This window comes from Cynocephalus volans, chromosome 5 (assembly GCF_027409185.1).
Source record: "Cynocephalus volans isolate mCynVol1 chromosome 5, mCynVol1.pri, whole genome shotgun sequence".
In the NCBI taxonomy this organism is placed as follows: Eukaryota; Metazoa; Chordata; class Mammalia; order Dermoptera; family Cynocephalidae; genus Cynocephalus; species Cynocephalus volans.
The window spans coordinates 103,444,233-103,462,610 of NC_084464.1; the positions used below are offsets into that span (position 1 = coordinate 103,444,233).

Genomic DNA, 18,378 nt, shown 5'->3' on the forward strand with positions numbered 1-18,378 from the left:
TTGACAACCACCTAATAAACTCCTTCTCTTATAACAGCCTTTATTTACTGTCTAACACAATATCTTACATAGAGCAGATTCTCATAATCATTGCAAGTGATTAACAAATTCTCATTGCAATAAACTTTCATTCATCTCAAATCCAAATGACTGAAAATCCAAAAATGACAAACTTTTCTACGTAGATGAGACAGAGATATCTGCTATGTAAGCAAGTTTATGGGATTCTTACATTCCCATATTATAATTAACAATAATGATTCTGAAATTTGGTGAGATCCTAAATCAAAGAAGCAAATCATATTTTGCTGTTTAGTGTTATGCACACTAACAAAATGCACTTTTTAAAATCAAATTATAATTCAGGTATAGCATATGTCATGCTTAGGAAAACTAGAATACTAAATTAATTTCATCCGCAACCATTTACTTGGAACTATTACAGTTGTATTGAAGGAGTTAGGAGGAATAGTGCTTTAAAGCCCCAGAGAAATAACTTCCACAAATCAGTGATAAATACAATATCTCCACAATAGAAAAATAAGAAAAGGATGTAAACAATGCACAAATTGCTATGCAATTTTTAAAAGGTTTTTTAAAAAGGTTTAAAAGTTTTAGCCTCATGAGTAATAACCTCTATGAACAAAAGCAGCTAACAGATGCCATTTTTGCTTTAAAATTGGCAAAGATTTTTTAAATGACAGTAAATCCCAATAAAGATAAGGTGAAGTAAATGGCCATTCTTATGTACTACTGGTATGAGAGTAAACCAGTAGCATTTATCAAGAGTCTTAAGAATGTACGTAATTTACATCAAGTCATTCCACTTCTAGGACTATATCTTATGAAAATAACAGAGATAAGTATCAAAAATCTATATTAAGGGTACTTGTCACAGAATAATTTTTTATATTTAATTGGGAATAATAAAATAAGAAAAACTAACTAATAAACAATAAACTAACAATAAAAACAACAATTATGACATATTCGTGTGATAAAACGTTATGCAATCATTAAATGTTTTGATTCTAATGACATAAAAAAATACTATGATAAAGTAAAAAATTATGTCTTTTAAAATTAACACGTACCATATAAGCATAGTGAGAGGCAATGAATTAAAATGTGAAAAGTGGATATCTGGAAAATAGATTAAAGATGTTTTTATCTTCTTTTTATGCCTCTCTGTATTGTCTTAATTTTTTCTATAATGAGCGTGTATGACTTTTGTAACCAGAAAAATATTTCTTTTAAAAAACACCAATTGAGGCAAGTTTCAGGCACTCCCAACTCATACTGAAATGGTTCCTCAACTTGTTTTTTTCACATTTCCAGGGTTTCTTCATTGTGCGTATAAAATTACAGAAGAGAAAAGCACTACTAAATTTCTTTTCCCACAGGTTCAAATTCTTCATTTATAATTTTTAAATGTCCGAATGTCCATATGTTCTCTCGGAGCCTGTGCATCTCACTTACTTTCTGATCTATTTTCCATTTCCCACCTTTCAGAATTATCTGTCTCTGAAGGCTTTCATATGAACTATATGACTTTATGTTTTCTTCTCTAGAGAATATAACTAAAATTATTATCATAATTGAAGAAAAAAAGTCTTGCCAAGTAGTTGCTTAAAAATTTTTAGTTTCATATGAGTTATAAATGGTACATTTATCATTGTTCAAATAAAGAAAAACCTAATTTGGGGGCCACATTTCTTGTTCTAAGGAACTTAATTTTTATGCTCAGAAATTCATTCTATATTTCACTACTAAATTTTTAGGTATATTTATGAATCTTTCAGGTCTGAGTTCCAAATTCCATTGATCTGATAGCTTTTTTGTTTCTTATTTCCTTGCGGGGGGGGGGTAAAGAGGATGTTGGTTCTTTAAAACTTAGATCCCAACAAAGTAAACACGGAACATGCTGCCTCTTTCAAAAAAGGCATAAATTAAAAATTGTCAGTCTCCTCTCCCACAATCTCAACCCCTAATTTTAGCCCTCTTTTAGAAATAAAGTCAAATATAAGTAAAGAAAAAGTAAAATCAACCAAGTTTGTCTTACTTTTTTATTTTCAGCAAATCAGAAATAAAATGCATGCATGTTATTCCAGCCCACTCTTTTCCATCGTCTTCCATTCTTTCCCACCTCCCACTCTCCGTGTCCATCCCCCTCACCAAGCAAGCACTTCACTGTCATTTAATAAGGTGATTTTTTCTTTTCTTTTCTTTTCTTTTTTTTTTTTGTGACCGATAAGGGGATCGCAACCCTTGGCTTGGTGTCGTCCGCACCACGCTCAGCCAGTGAGCGCACCGGCCATCCCTATATAGGATCCGAACCCGCGGCGGGAGCGCCGCTGCACTCCCAAGCGCTGCACTCTCCCGAGTGCGCCACGGGCCGGCCCTAAGGTGATTTTTTTTTAAGTGTATGAGCCCTTTAGAACTCTTCCAATACTTAAGACAGATAAGTAATGGGGAATCCCATCGCCTAACACCTTATATTTGGTTAATGTTCTATTCTCACTGGAACAGCTTTTGCACTGTCTGATCTTTCACAAAGCTGATTCCTAAACCCTAAAAATATCCTCTGGCAGAGGGGGTGAAAGAACACACCTCCTATTTTCATCTCCACACAAACTCCAGGAAGAGAAAAGATATCTGTGAGCATAATAAAATAATCCTTCCACAACAATGGTAAATTTGGACCTCCATATTCAAGGCCACAGAGTCCTCAAATTCTTCACAGAGCCTCCTGTGGGGAGACCCCACAAGGCCAAACCTCACAGCACTGTCAGAAGCTCTGCCCTTTTCTGCACAACACAAAACACTGGCGTTTCTGTTGGTTATAGAAAAGTAGAACCTCAGGCTTTAAACTCCCCAGGAAAAGACACAGCAAAAATGCTGGCATGATGCAATGTTTTCAAATGCACAAATCTTCATTTGTTTAACGTAAATATTTTAAAATATATCCTATGACATTTATTCTTGATTAAACTCTTCTGGATAGTTAATCATTAATGGTTTCTTTACAGTTGCTGTGCAAACAGTTCATTCATACCTATGACATATCAAATCTCACAGACATGTTCTTTAATTGGATTCATTTATTTCTAATCTCCTTAAGCCCTTACTACTGTAATGCTTGACTAAATATACATTAAATCTATTATTTAAACGGCTAAAACAAATTTGAGATATATTTTATGAATAAAAATTCACAATTCGACAAATGTTCTACCATTATTATTATTATTATCATTATTATTATGCCTTAGTATGCAGACATTATTTTAAATTGCCTGGTAGATATGTTGTATTTAAACAAAATAAGTTCTGAATGTTTGCTACAGATTTTGGATTGCCCACTAAAATACCAGAATTTTTATTGTCCCTATATTTGGAGTCAGAGAGCTTATACAATAACACACAGAATACATAGTTATCTATAGAGCCCATTACCAAAGACAGAATAGACAGCTGCCTGTTTTTATAACTCGTAAGGCTTGAGAAGTTTCCCTGGCCCCCATGAAGATGTCTCAACAGTGGTCTACTGACTCTTGCTTAAAATCTGTTTATTTCTTTGGCTTTAGACAGATGGCCTGGAAAGAGATAACATTATATGCCTCATCTATTCTGTTTACAGCATCTTTCCCTAAAGCAATGGTTCTCCAACTTCAGCATTCATCAGAAGCACTTGTTTGTTAAAGCACAGCTAGCTGGGTTCCTCCCCTTAGAGTTTCTCATTTGTAGGTCTAGGGTGAAGCCAAACAATCTGCATTTTTAACAAGCTCCCAGGAACGCTGATGTCACCAGTCAGGAGGCCATACTTTGAGAACTAGAACAGTTCGTATCTGGGATGAGAAAAACTAAAGGAATCAGGTAAAAGGGGGACCACAGAGAAGATGGGAAACCACTGAAAGGGGAGGGAACATTCCAAAGACAAACTCAAGCATCACACTTCCCAAAGCCTAATCTCACCGCATATCTTTCACTGGACTATTCCTATCTCACCCCCTCCATGCTTGCTTCTCTCAACCTCCCATTGGATGCTTCCTCTTCCTACAGACCCCGAAACATTGCAGGACTCCAAGGCTCAGTCTTCAGGCTGCTTATCTTCTCTATTAACACTCACTCTCTGGTGATCCACTGGCTTTAAATTCCATACAATGATGACCCCCAAGCTCTAGCCCAGACCCCCACTCCAAAGACACTCAAGGCCAACTGCCTATGTGACATTTCCACTCTGATGAATGACAGGCATCTCAAAGCTAAGCACATCCACACACAACCCTGATTGCTGCCCCTGTGCGCAAAACAGCTCCATCCCACCACTCACCCAAGTTGTTCGAGCTGAAGACCTAGCCGCTGTGCTTGACTGCTCCCATTTTCTCACACCCCATATCCAATCCACCTGCAAACCCCATCAGATCTACCTTCAAAACATAGCCTGAATATGACCCTTCACTACCTCCCTCCTTCAAGCCATCATCATCCCTCACCCAGGCAATTGCAATCTTTTCCCAGCTGTTCTGCCTGCCTCGATCCTCCACCCTCCCCAAATTCTATTCTCCCCCACTCACCAGCCAGAATGATTTTTTCATATCACAAATTAAATCATGCCATGTCTTTGCTCAGAACTCTCCAGTGGCTTCCCAAAGCCTTCAAGATCCAACATGATATGACCCTTCCAATTCTTCTAGCTTCATCTCCTTCCACTCTTCCACTCCCTTACTCAGCAGCAGCCACAGTGACCTTCTCCATTGCACAACATGCCAATATGGTTTCCACCTCAGGACCTTTGCATTTGCTTCCCTCTACTGGGAATGCTCTCCCTGCAGGTGTCAGCATGGCTGGCTCCCTTCCTTCACTCATGAATCTTCAGAGAGGCCTTGCCTGGCCACTCCTATCTCTTTGTTCTGCTTAATATTTTTCCTATTGCTTCCTGATATTATATGACATTTTATTGTTTAAGTACAATCTGTTTCCTCCCACTAGAATTTATACTCCATGAGGGTAATGACTTTGTCTCTCTTGGTCACAGCCTGCCCTGCCACAGAGCCTGTCACACAGTAGGCACCAGAGTACTTGTTGAGTGAATGCATGAACCAACCCCAGCCTGCCATAGAGAGGACTAAGCTCTGAAACATTTCTTACCATCTCATTAATTATAGCAACAGAAATTAAGCTGGTTCTAATAATAGAAATTTGTTTATAATGAGGGTCCTATTGAGTCAAGGGAGGAGAGACACAAACAGAAAAAAAGATTATACTGTAAAATGCCATCTTCAGCTCTAAATATTTCCCCCAGGTTTTCAATTAGCCATCAAAATAAAATACTACCCTGCACTTTGCTATTTCTTTAACTGCTCTAATTGGAGGAATGAAATTGACACCCACTCTGCCCTCTCCTTAGTGGGCTTTTTCCCCCCCACATTCCTGAGCTGTAACACTGCAGGGGTCCATTACCTAAATCCAGCACAACAAATACTTCACTTTGCCAGGTCTGTAGTTAAGATTTCACAAATGTAAATGCTGTGACTTCCAACCCTATTTTTCTCGTAATAGCTTATAAAAATTAAAATGAAAACTTTGTGTCGCATTTGGTTAGATCTGCAAAAAAAAAAGCATCTCTTTGCCTGTCACATATTTGGACACCAACATCAATTAATGTGGGAGGTGCTGAAAGAAGCGAATCTTGTGGTTCAGTCACTAGAACACATTACAGTAATCACAAGCACAGAGAGTAAAACGAATGGCTGAAGAGCAGCAGCAAGCCACAAACCCCAAAGAATGCTCATGACCAAGGATTTTCCTTTTGTAATGGTTTTCAGTATAGGAGGTGAGAGAGCACATTCTAAGATTGCATTACCAAAGAATGATGCTGTTTTTGGAGAGATGTGAAAAGTGGCAAGGGACTTGGGTTTAAAAGTACAAACACAAAGAGAATCCCACCTTAATGGGTACCATTATGTCATCGAGTTCAATATAATGAGGCTATTTCCACGATCTGGCCAGCAGCCCATATTAGCACGGCTTTGCTGATGTGGATACAACAAATTCTGTTTGAACAAGAAATCCCCAGGAAAAAAAATTTTAAAAAGATCCCTTCACAGGCTGTATTCATTTAACAATCAATCAAAGAAAAAATATCCTTCTAGTGAAGACAGCAGCTCCCATTCGAATCCTGGTAAAATATTAGATCTTCTAAATAAATAATGTTTTATGGGTGACACTTATCGATTGCTGTTTTGTGAAAACATCATGACTGTTGATGCTTAAATTGGTGAAAGAGAGATGGGGTCAGGCCTGGGCAGGGGGTGAGGATATTGCATGGCAGCTAACTAGGTCCCAATACCCCTGAACTGTGAAGAAATTTAGTCACTTTGTAAAGATCCCACATTAAACAAAGGAGTGAACTATACACAGAACTTTGCAAAATATCTGCAAAACTTCATAAATTATTTCATAAATATTAGGTAGAATCATATGAAATTGCCAATGTTGAGCTGTTTTAACATACAGAAATGGCAATTACATTGAGCTTGAGCTTATATTTATTTCTTTTTCCTGAAGACACTGCCTTACTCATTTCAATGTCTGCCAAACTTGGCACAGTGCCCGACACATAATAGGTGCTCAATAAATCTTTTATGAATGCTTAAAGATCTACTAGTCCTAACCGGCTGAAGGAGGATCTAACAATCTTTTCCAGATGCATCAGAATGATTGCTTATCTTTTTTTCTCGGGCCATCCTCTGCTTTCCTAAGACTCGAGCTTTCCCTCCTTCATCCCAAAGACTCACACACATTTATTTTGTGTTTATTAGCAAGCCAAAACTATTTTATTTAATTTCAATAAAATAACCACTCTAATAATTCATATTTATTCAATGTTACTTTGCTTTGGGCACAGTGCCAAGAACCTCACACATTATCTCATTTAATGTCCACAATGATTCCATGAAGTAGAACCTCTTACTACCTGCATTTTATAGATTTCTTGAAAAATAGACACAGTGAAGTCAAGCAATTTGCCCACAGTCACAGAGCCAGTGAGTGGCAGCACTGGGATGTGAATAGACAATAAACTCCAGAGCCCAAGCTCTTAACTAATATGTTATGTTACAGGATAAAACGTAGTGATATCTCATTTCTAACACATTTTTCAAATACCTTGTAATGCATCCCTTATGCTTTTCAGGGTTCAAAACATGCAACTAAGAAGCCAAAGGGTTAGACCACGTCATATTCTAATAGCAGCAGGATTACGTCAAAGAAGGCCCTCTGGCCCTGCAAATCTGGTACCAGCCATAGCGGGACCTTGCACCTCCTTCTCCAATCCGCTGGTGTTTGTTGTCCTAATATATACCTCACATTTTCTTTCTGAAAATAATTTTTAAAACTCAACCATTATGCATATAGTGGCACTACATATCTATTTCAATAAGATTTACATTCAATTCAGAATACTGATATCCCAACAAACTTTAAAAACTGTGTTCTATGTCTAGATACTAGAAAAACATTTTTATTACTTAAGTTGGGTGAATATGTTGAAGATATACCACTACTAATTTAGGAAGGGCAAGAGCCTTAGCGAAAATAGTTTCCAGTCCTGATGGAACATGCTAAGTTCCAACAAAAAAGTTCACAGTAAAGAAGGTAAAGAAGAAAAGAAAACCCAGCTCAGATGAGAGCAGTGAGTCAATCACTGCTCAAATCTAACCTGAAGAGTGATACTAATTGTGTTACAAGGAGTACTTACTGGGGAAAGAACAGTGGGAAAAATGTATGTAGGTCTCTGGCCCATCTCTCAAAATGCCCCACCTTTGCTTCCAACCTTTGAAATCCCAACACTTCCCTGATCCTTCCACTCTTACCTAGAGCTCCTTTGAATTCTGCGCCCTCAGCAAATAGTGCCAGTATACCTATCATTTCAAACTGGGCTAATCTGACTTCTTAAATATTTAAATGGACTTCTCCTATTTTTCCAACTAAGTAATAAACGGCTCAAGAGATGCCAAGATTTCTGCTTCATGTGTACATGCAATTAATTACTGCAATCTGCCACTCTGTGTTCCTGGTGATACAACCACGCCCAGTCCATGTAGAACAATGAGGAATATACAAAAGGCTCACTGAGCACCATCAAAAATGTCAGCGTTTCATGTTTTATGCTCTTTAATTTATAATTACTAACACTGGTAAAGTTGACAAAACATTGGTTTCGACTAAATTAACCTGAGAGACTCAGTAGAAGCTTAGTTTCTTAGAACCTTTTTTTTCCCTAGGAAAGTAACCTATGTCAAGCATCTTTCACCGTCCCTGGAACAGAGAAGGCACTTGGTAAATGCTGGCTTACTTCCCTGCAAGCAGAAATGGCCACTCGCTCTAGAATATACAATGACAACAGTGAAAAACAGGATGAGCCTAACCAAACTGCAGAAATCACCACACACAATGAACACAATGCTTGAAGGTTCATGTGTTGAGGAACTGGGAAGAGGGGAGAAAATAAACACCTAAATTTGTGGATTGGAGGATTTACAAATTCAGGTTGAAGAGGAAACTATTCACTGTCTTCCAAAGTATTTTAGATGATGTCACATAATTGGCAAGAGTTAGTAACAACACCTAAGATATTTTGAGTACCTGCTTTCTGCCAGGTACTGTCCTATTTATACATTACCTCATTTAATCCTCCTAAATTCCTAAAAGGTGGGTACAAATGTCCCCATTTCACAGGTGGGAAAGCAGAGGGTCAGATGGGTAGAGTGATCTGCTCAAGGGCTTACAGTTATTGTGTAGCAGAGTCTTGATTCTAACTCAGGCCTGTCTGACATCAAAGCCTGTGGTTGCTTGGAATAATAAAAATAGAATCAAAATCCTGCAATATCACTTCCTGGGGTAAAAGTCACAGCTGGTAAGCAGATGGCCCAGGCACAGCCAGACCCCAAACGTTGTCCATGCCCTGCAGAAGTAGGTTCCCCTCTCATTCCTCGCAGTTTTGCAGTCGCCACAACCACCCTTCTCCCTGGCCAGCTCCCTGGACCTTGGAATGTCTGAGGCAGGGGAAAGGGGGGTTGGGGTAGTGGGATTTACTCCTCCAGGCAAGGCAGAATGTTAAATTCCTCCACTGACAGGTCCTCAGGTATTCCACATTTCATCTCAACTCCTGCCAATCCTTTGTGCATGGTGGCTTAAGCATAGACACCAACACTCACTCCAACCCAAATGAATTTTCTATCACCACCTGCTCATCTGGAAAGATGTCGCAAGCCAACAAGAACAGAAAACAGAGACAGAAGCATTGGAGAGGGGGAAAGCAGTAGCAACCTTTTACTAAATTATCAAGATATGCATAGCCCCCCCCCCATCTTATAACAAACATTTCAGTGTTCCCCAAATAGCCTCCACCAGGGACTAAAGAGCAGGTTCTGTGAGTCAGTGCCCTGCAGGTCTGGGCAAAAACAAAGGAAGGAGTAGAGGCCAGAGAGGCCTGGGGAGGGAAAGCAGCAGCAGCAGCAACACCAAGGAGCCAGAGCTCAGCACAGCAGCCCGGAGAATGCTGGGAAGTTCTCCATCCCCAGCCCCTGAAAAGAACCCCCAGGGGACAACTGCTACTGCCACTAGATCTCCTCCATTCTCCCTCAAAGGCAGAAGGGCCAATGCCCATCCCCACCCCCACCCCCATGGACACACACTCAGCATCTAGGAAATACCTGACTGCCAAAGGAGGCAATTTGTGTCACATCTTATAAAAAGGATGACTTGGCTTACCAATCCACTGACATTTGATTTAATGCTTTTGTTTAACAAGAACATAAAATGTTAAATCTGGCTGTAGAAATAATCAGTAATAGTGATACGGTATCTGTATAATCTGGAGGCAAGCAATTTGTTAAAAAAAAAATATGTTTGTAGGCCACCTTTTTTTACTTATGAAATGAAAACATTCTTAGTTAGACTTATGAGAAAAAATGATGAATGTCATTGAGAAGATAACATCGCTAAATTTTAGCCAATAAAATGTCAGTATGTGCACACACTTGTGAAGCAGCAACCCAGAGGCAGCTTTTTAATCTTTGATCGTGAATTCAGATCAAATTGTATCTTTTAAGTTGGGTGGGCTGGACACTACACGCCTCACTCATTCAAATCCATCCCTCTCAAACATTTCTTCCCTTCAACCACCCCGAACTCCCACCCCTATAAACAGACAACAGCAGGATGCAGTAGAAATTGACACACCAACCTCTAATCCTGACTTCACTACTTACTCAGCATAACTGAGCCTCACTTTCCTCACCTAGGAAATGGAAATTGCAATCTCTGACCCAACCATGTGCAGAGCTTGTCAAAGAAGCAAATCAGGTAACTAACATGATAGCACTTTGAAAGAGATATGCATTCATAATTCATTTTAAAAAATACAAAGTTTGTAAGGTCATAATAGATGAGTTTAAAACTAAAAACATAACATTCTGTTAAGAAGTTATAAGCAGAAAGTGTATGAAGAATAAGATTATTTAAATGAGTCCTAGTATTATGTGTATCAAGAGACTAAATCTTCCAGCTCTTCCTTTTAATAAAATGTTTTGGTAGTTATAAAATTATTATTAATACAAATACGTCTTCAATTTGTTTGTACAATCATTAAGTTATAAAAAATATCATTTGAAAAGGACCACTGGGACTTTGACATTCGGCATTATCATAATAAAGATTAAACACAATTAAGGATCAAATCTAATTTATGGGTATACATTAGTGCATGATTATTATTTTGAATGATCAAAAGCATTAAATCTATGCAATAAGTACTCCACAGATCTGAGGTACAGGAGTAAATTATTTTATATTTGCTGTAGCTTGTTAAGTCAATGGGTGCTTCACTTGACATTACTTGTAATTTACTAACCAGGAAAATAAAACCTATTTGATAACTACACTTATTGTCAGTCAAGCTTTTAAAAAACCTTTTCTAAAATACATAGCAATAATAATATCACTGGCCTCAAATAAATTTAATTTTTTAAAAATTCGAACACCCAAATTAACTTGGCACCATTAATATACTTCAAATAGCAAACCATTGTGAGCATATTTTAATGTTTGCTGCTATATGGTAAAGATATGTAAGGTTTTATATTCACAGAATACATTAACATTTAAAATTTGTTTTTAACTGTGAGAATTAGAATGTTCCTCACAATGGTCAATTGTGAGAACACGCAATGGTATGCAAATGAGAATAAAAAGTATGAAACCTGCAAAAATTACAATGTAGAGACCCTTTTTTCCCCTTCGACATGGAGGAAGTATATCTCCTTTGGCATTTGCCCTCACTTTTCTACAAACTCAAAAAAGGCATTTAGTAAATAGCAAATGTTATAGATATCACTAATGTGAATTGTTTCTTCTTGTTCTGCTTTTAGTAATACAGAAATAGAAATTTTAACACAGAAATTACTTCCTTCTTTATGCTCAATGAATCAGTCTAAAACATGTGAGAGTTTCCAGGAAAGCAGTGTTCCATCCTAAACTTAGGAAAGAAACAGAGAAGCCCTCTCCACCAGCAAAAAAATGTTTGAAGATATTAAATTTGTCTGATTCCAAAATTACCATATCACTCACTAAATCTAATCTCTTTTACTTTCCAGGCACAATATCAGAATTGTGTTAACGTACAATTCTTATTAGAAATCTAGTTTAAAATACACTAACATTTAGAACTACTTCCTACAGAAGTCCCCTTACAAAATATCATCTATCAATCAACCTAACTGAGGTCATACACCAATGAGTACTTGATGAATATTAGTGGCAGATTGTTTTTAATGGCATCAGTAAACTACCTCTCATCTGCATTTCTGCAAGCTTCTACACACAGTAATTCTGAACACTTAAAATGTGCCATCATAAATGGCATAGTGGTTATGCAGAAGAATGTTATTTAAGGATGAAGTACCATAATATGTGTAGCTTACTTGGAAGTAAGTTAGTAGGAAAAAATATATACATAAAAATAGACATACATATAGGCAGAGAGAGACATAAAGCAACATGGCAAAATGTTAACAGTTGAATATTCATATACACATAATATAGATTCAAGTAGATGATGTGTACATGAATATTCATTGTACTATTCTTTCAACTTTTATATTTGAAAAGTTTATGTTTTAAAATAGTTTTAAATTTTAATAGTTTAAAAGTTTTACACTTCATTAATTTGTACTTAAAAGTGGCAGAATATTTCTTATTTTAAAAAAATATAAAGTCTAAAAATATAAAGGGAACTGAGACTCTACATTTTCCTAGAAATTACTTTTAATAGTTTATTGGGTGTTCCACACTTTCAATTTTTGTCACATTAAGTACTAATGCTTTCCATCTGAACTGGCTATGTATAATTAATACAACTAATTAAACATAAACTGGAGGAAATATGAATTCCAGAAAATCACTTAGGACCTTACACAGTTTACTTTCTCTTTACTCTCCACACTTTCTGGACTTTCCCCAGCATTCACTGTTAGTAGACACTAGCTCCATTCACCTATCTTCTTGGCAGTAAACGGAGAGCAAGGCTTGTCATATTTTACACTTATTTCAAAGCCTGTGGGCACTCATAATTTATAAAGATTTCCTTAATGTAGGAAATAAAGCTATCAGTGTATGTATGTCTTATTAAAAAAAATCATGAATTGGTCAAATTTTTGTTTGGTTTGGTTTGGTTTGGTGGGGGGCAGTGGTGGTTAATGAAGAGCTGTAGAAGCTTCACTGAGCCTCAGAGACCTAGAGAAACTAAGAGAATTTTTGAATTTTTATCATAGCGTCTTCTACTCTCCAAATTTTCAGAACATGTGGTGGTCATACAAAAGCCAGTAAAAAGCACCAGGATGTACACCACCTGCCTCTAAAATCATCCAGTTTTCCTATATGCACCATTGCAACTGCTTATTAAAACATGGTTACTGAATATTTCTATTCATTGTTGTTTTTGTTAGTTAATAGTGACTGACGTTTCCAGGCATATTTTAACTTTAACAATAAATTTACCATCCGAAAATTAGAAAAATGAGCTTCTTATGAATGTGTCTTCCACCAAAACATCACATCCTCATTTGACCAATGCTTATTTAAAAATCCCCTCTACTTTCACAACATGAAAATCTCTTCAATATGTAAGCTATTAAAATTTTTAAATTTAGAAAATATCTAGTATTTCAATTTTGAGGGGAGCTTGTGGTTTTAAGTACATTGTTTGAGGTGGTGTATGTGCAAAGAATTTACTTATTCTCAGTCTTCATAGAGAAGTAGCCTTCTGTATGTGGTGGTTCACTACTACCATAGAGAATCAATAGCCATCTATTTAATTTGCTAAGACAATGTAAATTAGTAACTTCCAGGAAGATATGTGATATACACATCAAACAAACTGCAACCTGTTCATTATGAAAATCCTGTCAACACACACAGAGCCACCTGATGACATTTCACCTAAAGCAGTTTCCACATTTGCAGCTCTAAAAACTGTCCTAAGAGTTTTTATACAAGAAACTGGAGCTGAGACTCATAAAAGGGTAATCAATTTCAGCTTTTTATCTTGTGTACCTGTGTATACACGCTTCTGTGTGTTTATTTCTATTTTCATTCAGAGGCATAAAATGCTCAGAAAAATGTGTGACATGCTTTTTTTCCTTTTATAAATAATTTATTTATCCTTATTTACATTTTTTTCCCAATGTAAAATTGATCATCTAATTCTATAGCTCTGAAAAATTGTGTAAAGTGAAAAATGACAGTCAACAGAAGAAAGAAAGTACAGTTATCCACTGAAAACAAAACAGAATATTTCAAAATGACTCCAAACAAAATAAGTTTACCCATTGGGAGGTCTAACTTGCATTCAGATCATTTATATGGGTCTGTGTGACTATATACCCTGCTGTTTGATAAAAAATGATTACTAACCACAAGCACCCACCAGAAAACAGAATGTACGTATAATGCTTGTGATGTCTCAGACATACAAAGCACCTTCTTAAAGAATGTCCATTTCTTTTCCATGGTAAGCAGACATAATTTTTCACCCTTTAATACTTCTGCTTTACAAAGTGGCTTATTTTATGAATTATGCTTTGCCATTTTCTCTTATGTTTATTTTAATAATATGAAAAACTGCATTCATAAAATAGACGGTTTTGTTTTACGAAACCCAAAATGTCAGTCTTTTATTTTATTTTTTTATTTTATTTTTACTCTGTATTAAAATACATGGCCTTCTTGCTATTACAAAAATCTAATATTTATTTTACCATTGCTTACCAAACAAAAGAAGTTAAAAGATTCTTCTTAATAACCAGCTATTATTCTTGAATACTGAATTCTCATCTGAACCAAATTCATTTTCTAAGACTTGAATTAAATTTTCTTATTAAACAGGGCACAGAATAAATACAGCCAAGCATAATATTTCCAACTACTACATTTTTAATTTGGCAATTTAAAACAACGTGAAATGAATCTAGTCCTCACTGCCTACAGTATAGTCTGATTCCAAATAGACTATTAAGACCCTTTAACCAACTTCCTAGTGTCAAAATAGCATTTCTACTAAGTGCCTGGTGTGTCGATGCTTCCAAAGTAAGTAACCCCTAAAGTCCCCTAAAGTCACAAGAATTTCGACCTGTACCAACAGCAAGAAAAACAACAACAACAACAAAAGCCAAACAAACAAAACACAGCAACTGCGCACACAAAAGGGTTCTTCAGAAAGGTTTCAACCCTAAGTAATTCGACTTTCACAAACATTATACAGAACATGCTTTCTTCGCCGGCGGAACACCAGGCCACGTGATCAGCCCGCGGGGCCACACGGGCAACCAGAAACGATTACCGTTTCTAGAAAGAATAAGGCTCAAATGTGGCTGCTGCGGCCTCCCAGTAAGTCACGCCCGCAGGTGGCACCCGGAGCTCGACTCCACACCACGCCCGGAACCTGGGTGCCGGCCAAGACTTGTGGGGTGGGCTCCAGTCTCTTTGCTTTCTGGAGGTTAAAGTCAGACCCTCCTGGTCACTTAAGCCCCCTTCGTGGTTCAGGGAAAGAACCACTCTCTCAGAACTCCTAACTTTGACTGGAGACTCTGGTTAAAATTAAGAACTTCAAACTCCAGATCTGAAAAAGTGAAACAGATGTCCTGTTTGTTAACCATAAATGGCTCCTACGTCGGATCCTTTCCTCTCTCTTTCTCTTTTTTCTTTCTGCTGCATTAAGTTTTATTTAATGCAGAGTTCGCTTAAAAGGTTAAGAGCGAGAAAGAGAAGAAAGCAAATACGGACCTTGACGGAAAAACTCCTAAATCTTTCTCTAGAAAATAACGAAGGAAGTCTCCAGAAAGATGAAAGTGCTCGACCTGCCTCCTCCCAGCGCAGCCAGCACTCGTCGGTCAAACAGGCATCCCCAGGGGACCTCAGCCTCGTCTAACCCGGTCGTGCCCGCCACCGCACCCGCCCGAAGACCAGGGTCACCTGGAGTGGACGAAGGGGTCCCCGACTTGCACTCACGTGAGGACGTAGTTGACGCTGACGATGCAGTGTGGCCTGGAAGAGCGACTGTTGTGCACAATGGTCGCGTAGCTCTGCACCCATACCCAGCCACCGTGCTTCGCCAGGAACCTATAGTACTTGGTGGTCACCTGTCCCTTCACCAGCACTGATTGAGAGACAGAAGGCAGAGGGGTGGTGAACCAGCCTGCCCCGACTGGTCCCAAACGCAACCCCAGGTGGTGGGAGTGCGGGCCCCCTGTGGGCCCTAACGACTGCTCCAGGCAGGAGGGAGAGACAACGGGCAAATTCCCAAAAGAATTGATTGCCTTTTTCAACTGCGTGGAGTCCCCCCTTACAAGGATGCTAACGGGGAGGCCCCTCTCTGGACCGCTGTCTTCACCTGAGCCAAGAGGATAACACAAAGTTGGGAGTTTCCCCCAGATTCGCTTGAACTCTGACGCTCCCATTGAGCTCAAAGCCAAGCTGTATCAAAAACCTAGGCGAGTCTATGAGCGTGAGCAGAGATGACCAGCCTTGGGTTTTCGCAACTTTAGTGAGGTTTGTAGGTGGGGAAGCACATCAATAGGAGAATAGGACCCCTCCTGTTGAGATTTCGCCCAGAAACGCCCCCTCCACCTGTGTTAGCAGCCCGCTAATGTCAGAGAAACCAGGGGACCCAGTGCTGTAGAAGCCCCTCGCGGGCCTCACACACCGCCACCACTATCACCCGACTGCGAGGGCTCACATCTGAGCGCTTGGGTGAACTCAAGTAGCGCCCTTTCCCCGCCCCCGCCCCGGGGACGCGACAGGGTGGCAGGGTGCAGGGCAGGGTGGCGCCTTACGCAGGTGGTGAGCGCAGCGCAGGTGAAAGGTGTCGCAGCCATGCACGTGGTGGTACAGGGTCTTCTCAATCAGGTCCTGAGGTTCATACCCCGTCAGCTCCGCCACCCTGAGGACAGCAATCCCCGCGGGATGAATTTGGGGGGAGGAGGAGTGGAAGGGGAGAGGAGTCGGGCGTGTCCCCTATTCCCAACAGTGTCTCAGACCTAGGTGCCCGCCCTCACTTCGCAGGGCCCAGTCAATCACCTCGCTGCAAAATGGGCTTATTAAAAAAAAAAAAAACCTCACTGCCTCACTGTCACCGACACCGAGCAGGGCTGCTCTCATGCTAGGGTTGGCCCTTTTCGGCCCTGCATACCCACCTGGAGTCCAGGAAGATGAGCTTCATGTCCAGGCTGGCACGGAACATGAACATGTTGCTGTGTAGCTTGATCTCCGTGACGGCGCTGGGAGGCAGCGAGTGACCCACGGCCACTAGGCCCACGTTCTGGTAGCAGCCGTCAAAGGGGGACATGTCCAGGCTGTACTGGCGGATCTTCAGGTAACCGCTGCAATGAATGACCTGCGGCGGAGGGGGAGGGGGCGAGACTCAGCCAGAGTCAGGAAGAGCCCCCAGAAGGTGGGGAAGGGGTTGAAACATGTTGAAACTCTACTCGGCCACAAACACCTTGTGACCACGCCTTTGCTGTAAAAGGGTCCAAAGTCATTGGTGCTGTAAGGTGTCACAAGAGAGTGACTGCAACACCACACTGATCTCACCCGGGAGCTTTTAAAAACTGCAGAGTCCTGGGCCGCACCAACTAAATGCATTAATGCATCTGAATAGCGAATAGCGAAGTGGAGCCCTGGAACCTACTTTCTAATGACATTCAATCACATTCAACTTGAGAACCACGGCTTCCAGCTAAAGCTCTGGTTCTTAACGTTTTGGGGGGTCAAGCTCTGACTCTATGGCTAAACTCACGAATCCACCAAAGTCACCCGCCATTTCAGAGGCCTTACGGACCCTTAAGGCCCATCTCTACGGGCCACAGTTAAGAGCTCCGGTGGCCGCGCAGTATCTCGACCCAGACTTAGACTTCACGCTAAGTCCCCAGGTGTTCAGTGACTCTCGTGGAGTGTCCGGGCCCTCGGCGCTTTGACACATGCTGGGGGCGCACTAGGGTGCTGCCCCAGCTGCAGGAACGTCCCTTCCCCCTTCCGCACCGAACGAGCCTTGTGTCCTGCCCCTTCCGACTACTCCCGGCCGCCACGCGTCGTGGGTTTTCCAGCTCAGCCACACACCTTGTAGCCGCCGCAGGTGAGGCCTGCGTTCCGCTTGGCCAAGACGCACTTCATCCTCAGGAAGAAGGAGCGTTCGATCTCGTACTCTGAGAGAGAGAGGGGCAGAGGGAGGCTCAAGACATGAAATGGCCGGTGCAGGGCCGGTCCCTGCCACGACTAACTGGGGGCAACCACAAGCAGACTGCGATGGGCCTGAACGTCGCAGGCACGTGTCTGTCTGCCTTACCCTGCACGAAGTGAGAGTGATAGGGCTGATGGGCGGTGAGCACCGCCGTCATCTCGTCGTGGTCCGCCGGATGGATGTACTCATAAATGCTGTTTCCGGTCAGCTCTACCTGTAAAGAGGAGGCTATCACCGTCTCCGTGGAGATGGAATGCCCCTGAAGGGACTTAAAGTTGGGGGTGGGGGTCAGAACTGTGAGGACAGAAGCCAGAACTCTGGAACTGGCCCTGAGTTCTAATTCTAGCTCGATTGATTGCTACTTGCCTATTGTAGCCTATCAAAGCCTCGGCTTCCTTGTCTATGAAAATACTAATAGTAGCAATAGTAGTAGTAGTAGTAGCCCCCTGACAATGTTTTGGTAAAGACATCATAAGATAAATATGCAACCTCCTGCCACGCATCTGGCTTATGGTAAGGACTCAAAAAAGTAGCCATTGTTTGGATCTGGAGTGGAAGCTAAAGAAAGAATAAGGGAAGTT

The 18,378-nt window shown here is 40.2% G+C and overlaps 1 protein-coding gene across 2 annotated transcripts in view; it reads right to left on the bottom strand.

Moving 5' to 3' along the window:
- The window catches only part of SIM1 (SIM bHLH transcription factor 1), a 77,535-nt gene that overhangs the window by 44,288 nt on the left and 14,869 nt on the right, over positions 1 to 18,378 (bottom strand). For both annotated transcript variants that reach the window (XM_063097045.1, XM_063097046.1), the window contains exons 5-9: positions 17,903 to 18,007; positions 17,677 to 17,762; positions 16,755 to 16,954; positions 16,395 to 16,501; positions 15,571 to 15,718 (exon numbers count right to left, since the gene is read on the bottom strand). In XM_063097045.1, coding sequence (XP_062953115.1) covers positions 15,571 to 15,718; positions 16,395 to 16,501; positions 16,755 to 16,954; positions 17,677 to 17,762; positions 17,903 to 18,007 — 646 coding nt within the window. The remainder of the gene's footprint in view (positions 1 to 15,570; positions 15,719 to 16,394; positions 16,502 to 16,754; positions 16,955 to 17,676; positions 17,763 to 17,902; positions 18,008 to 18,378) is intronic.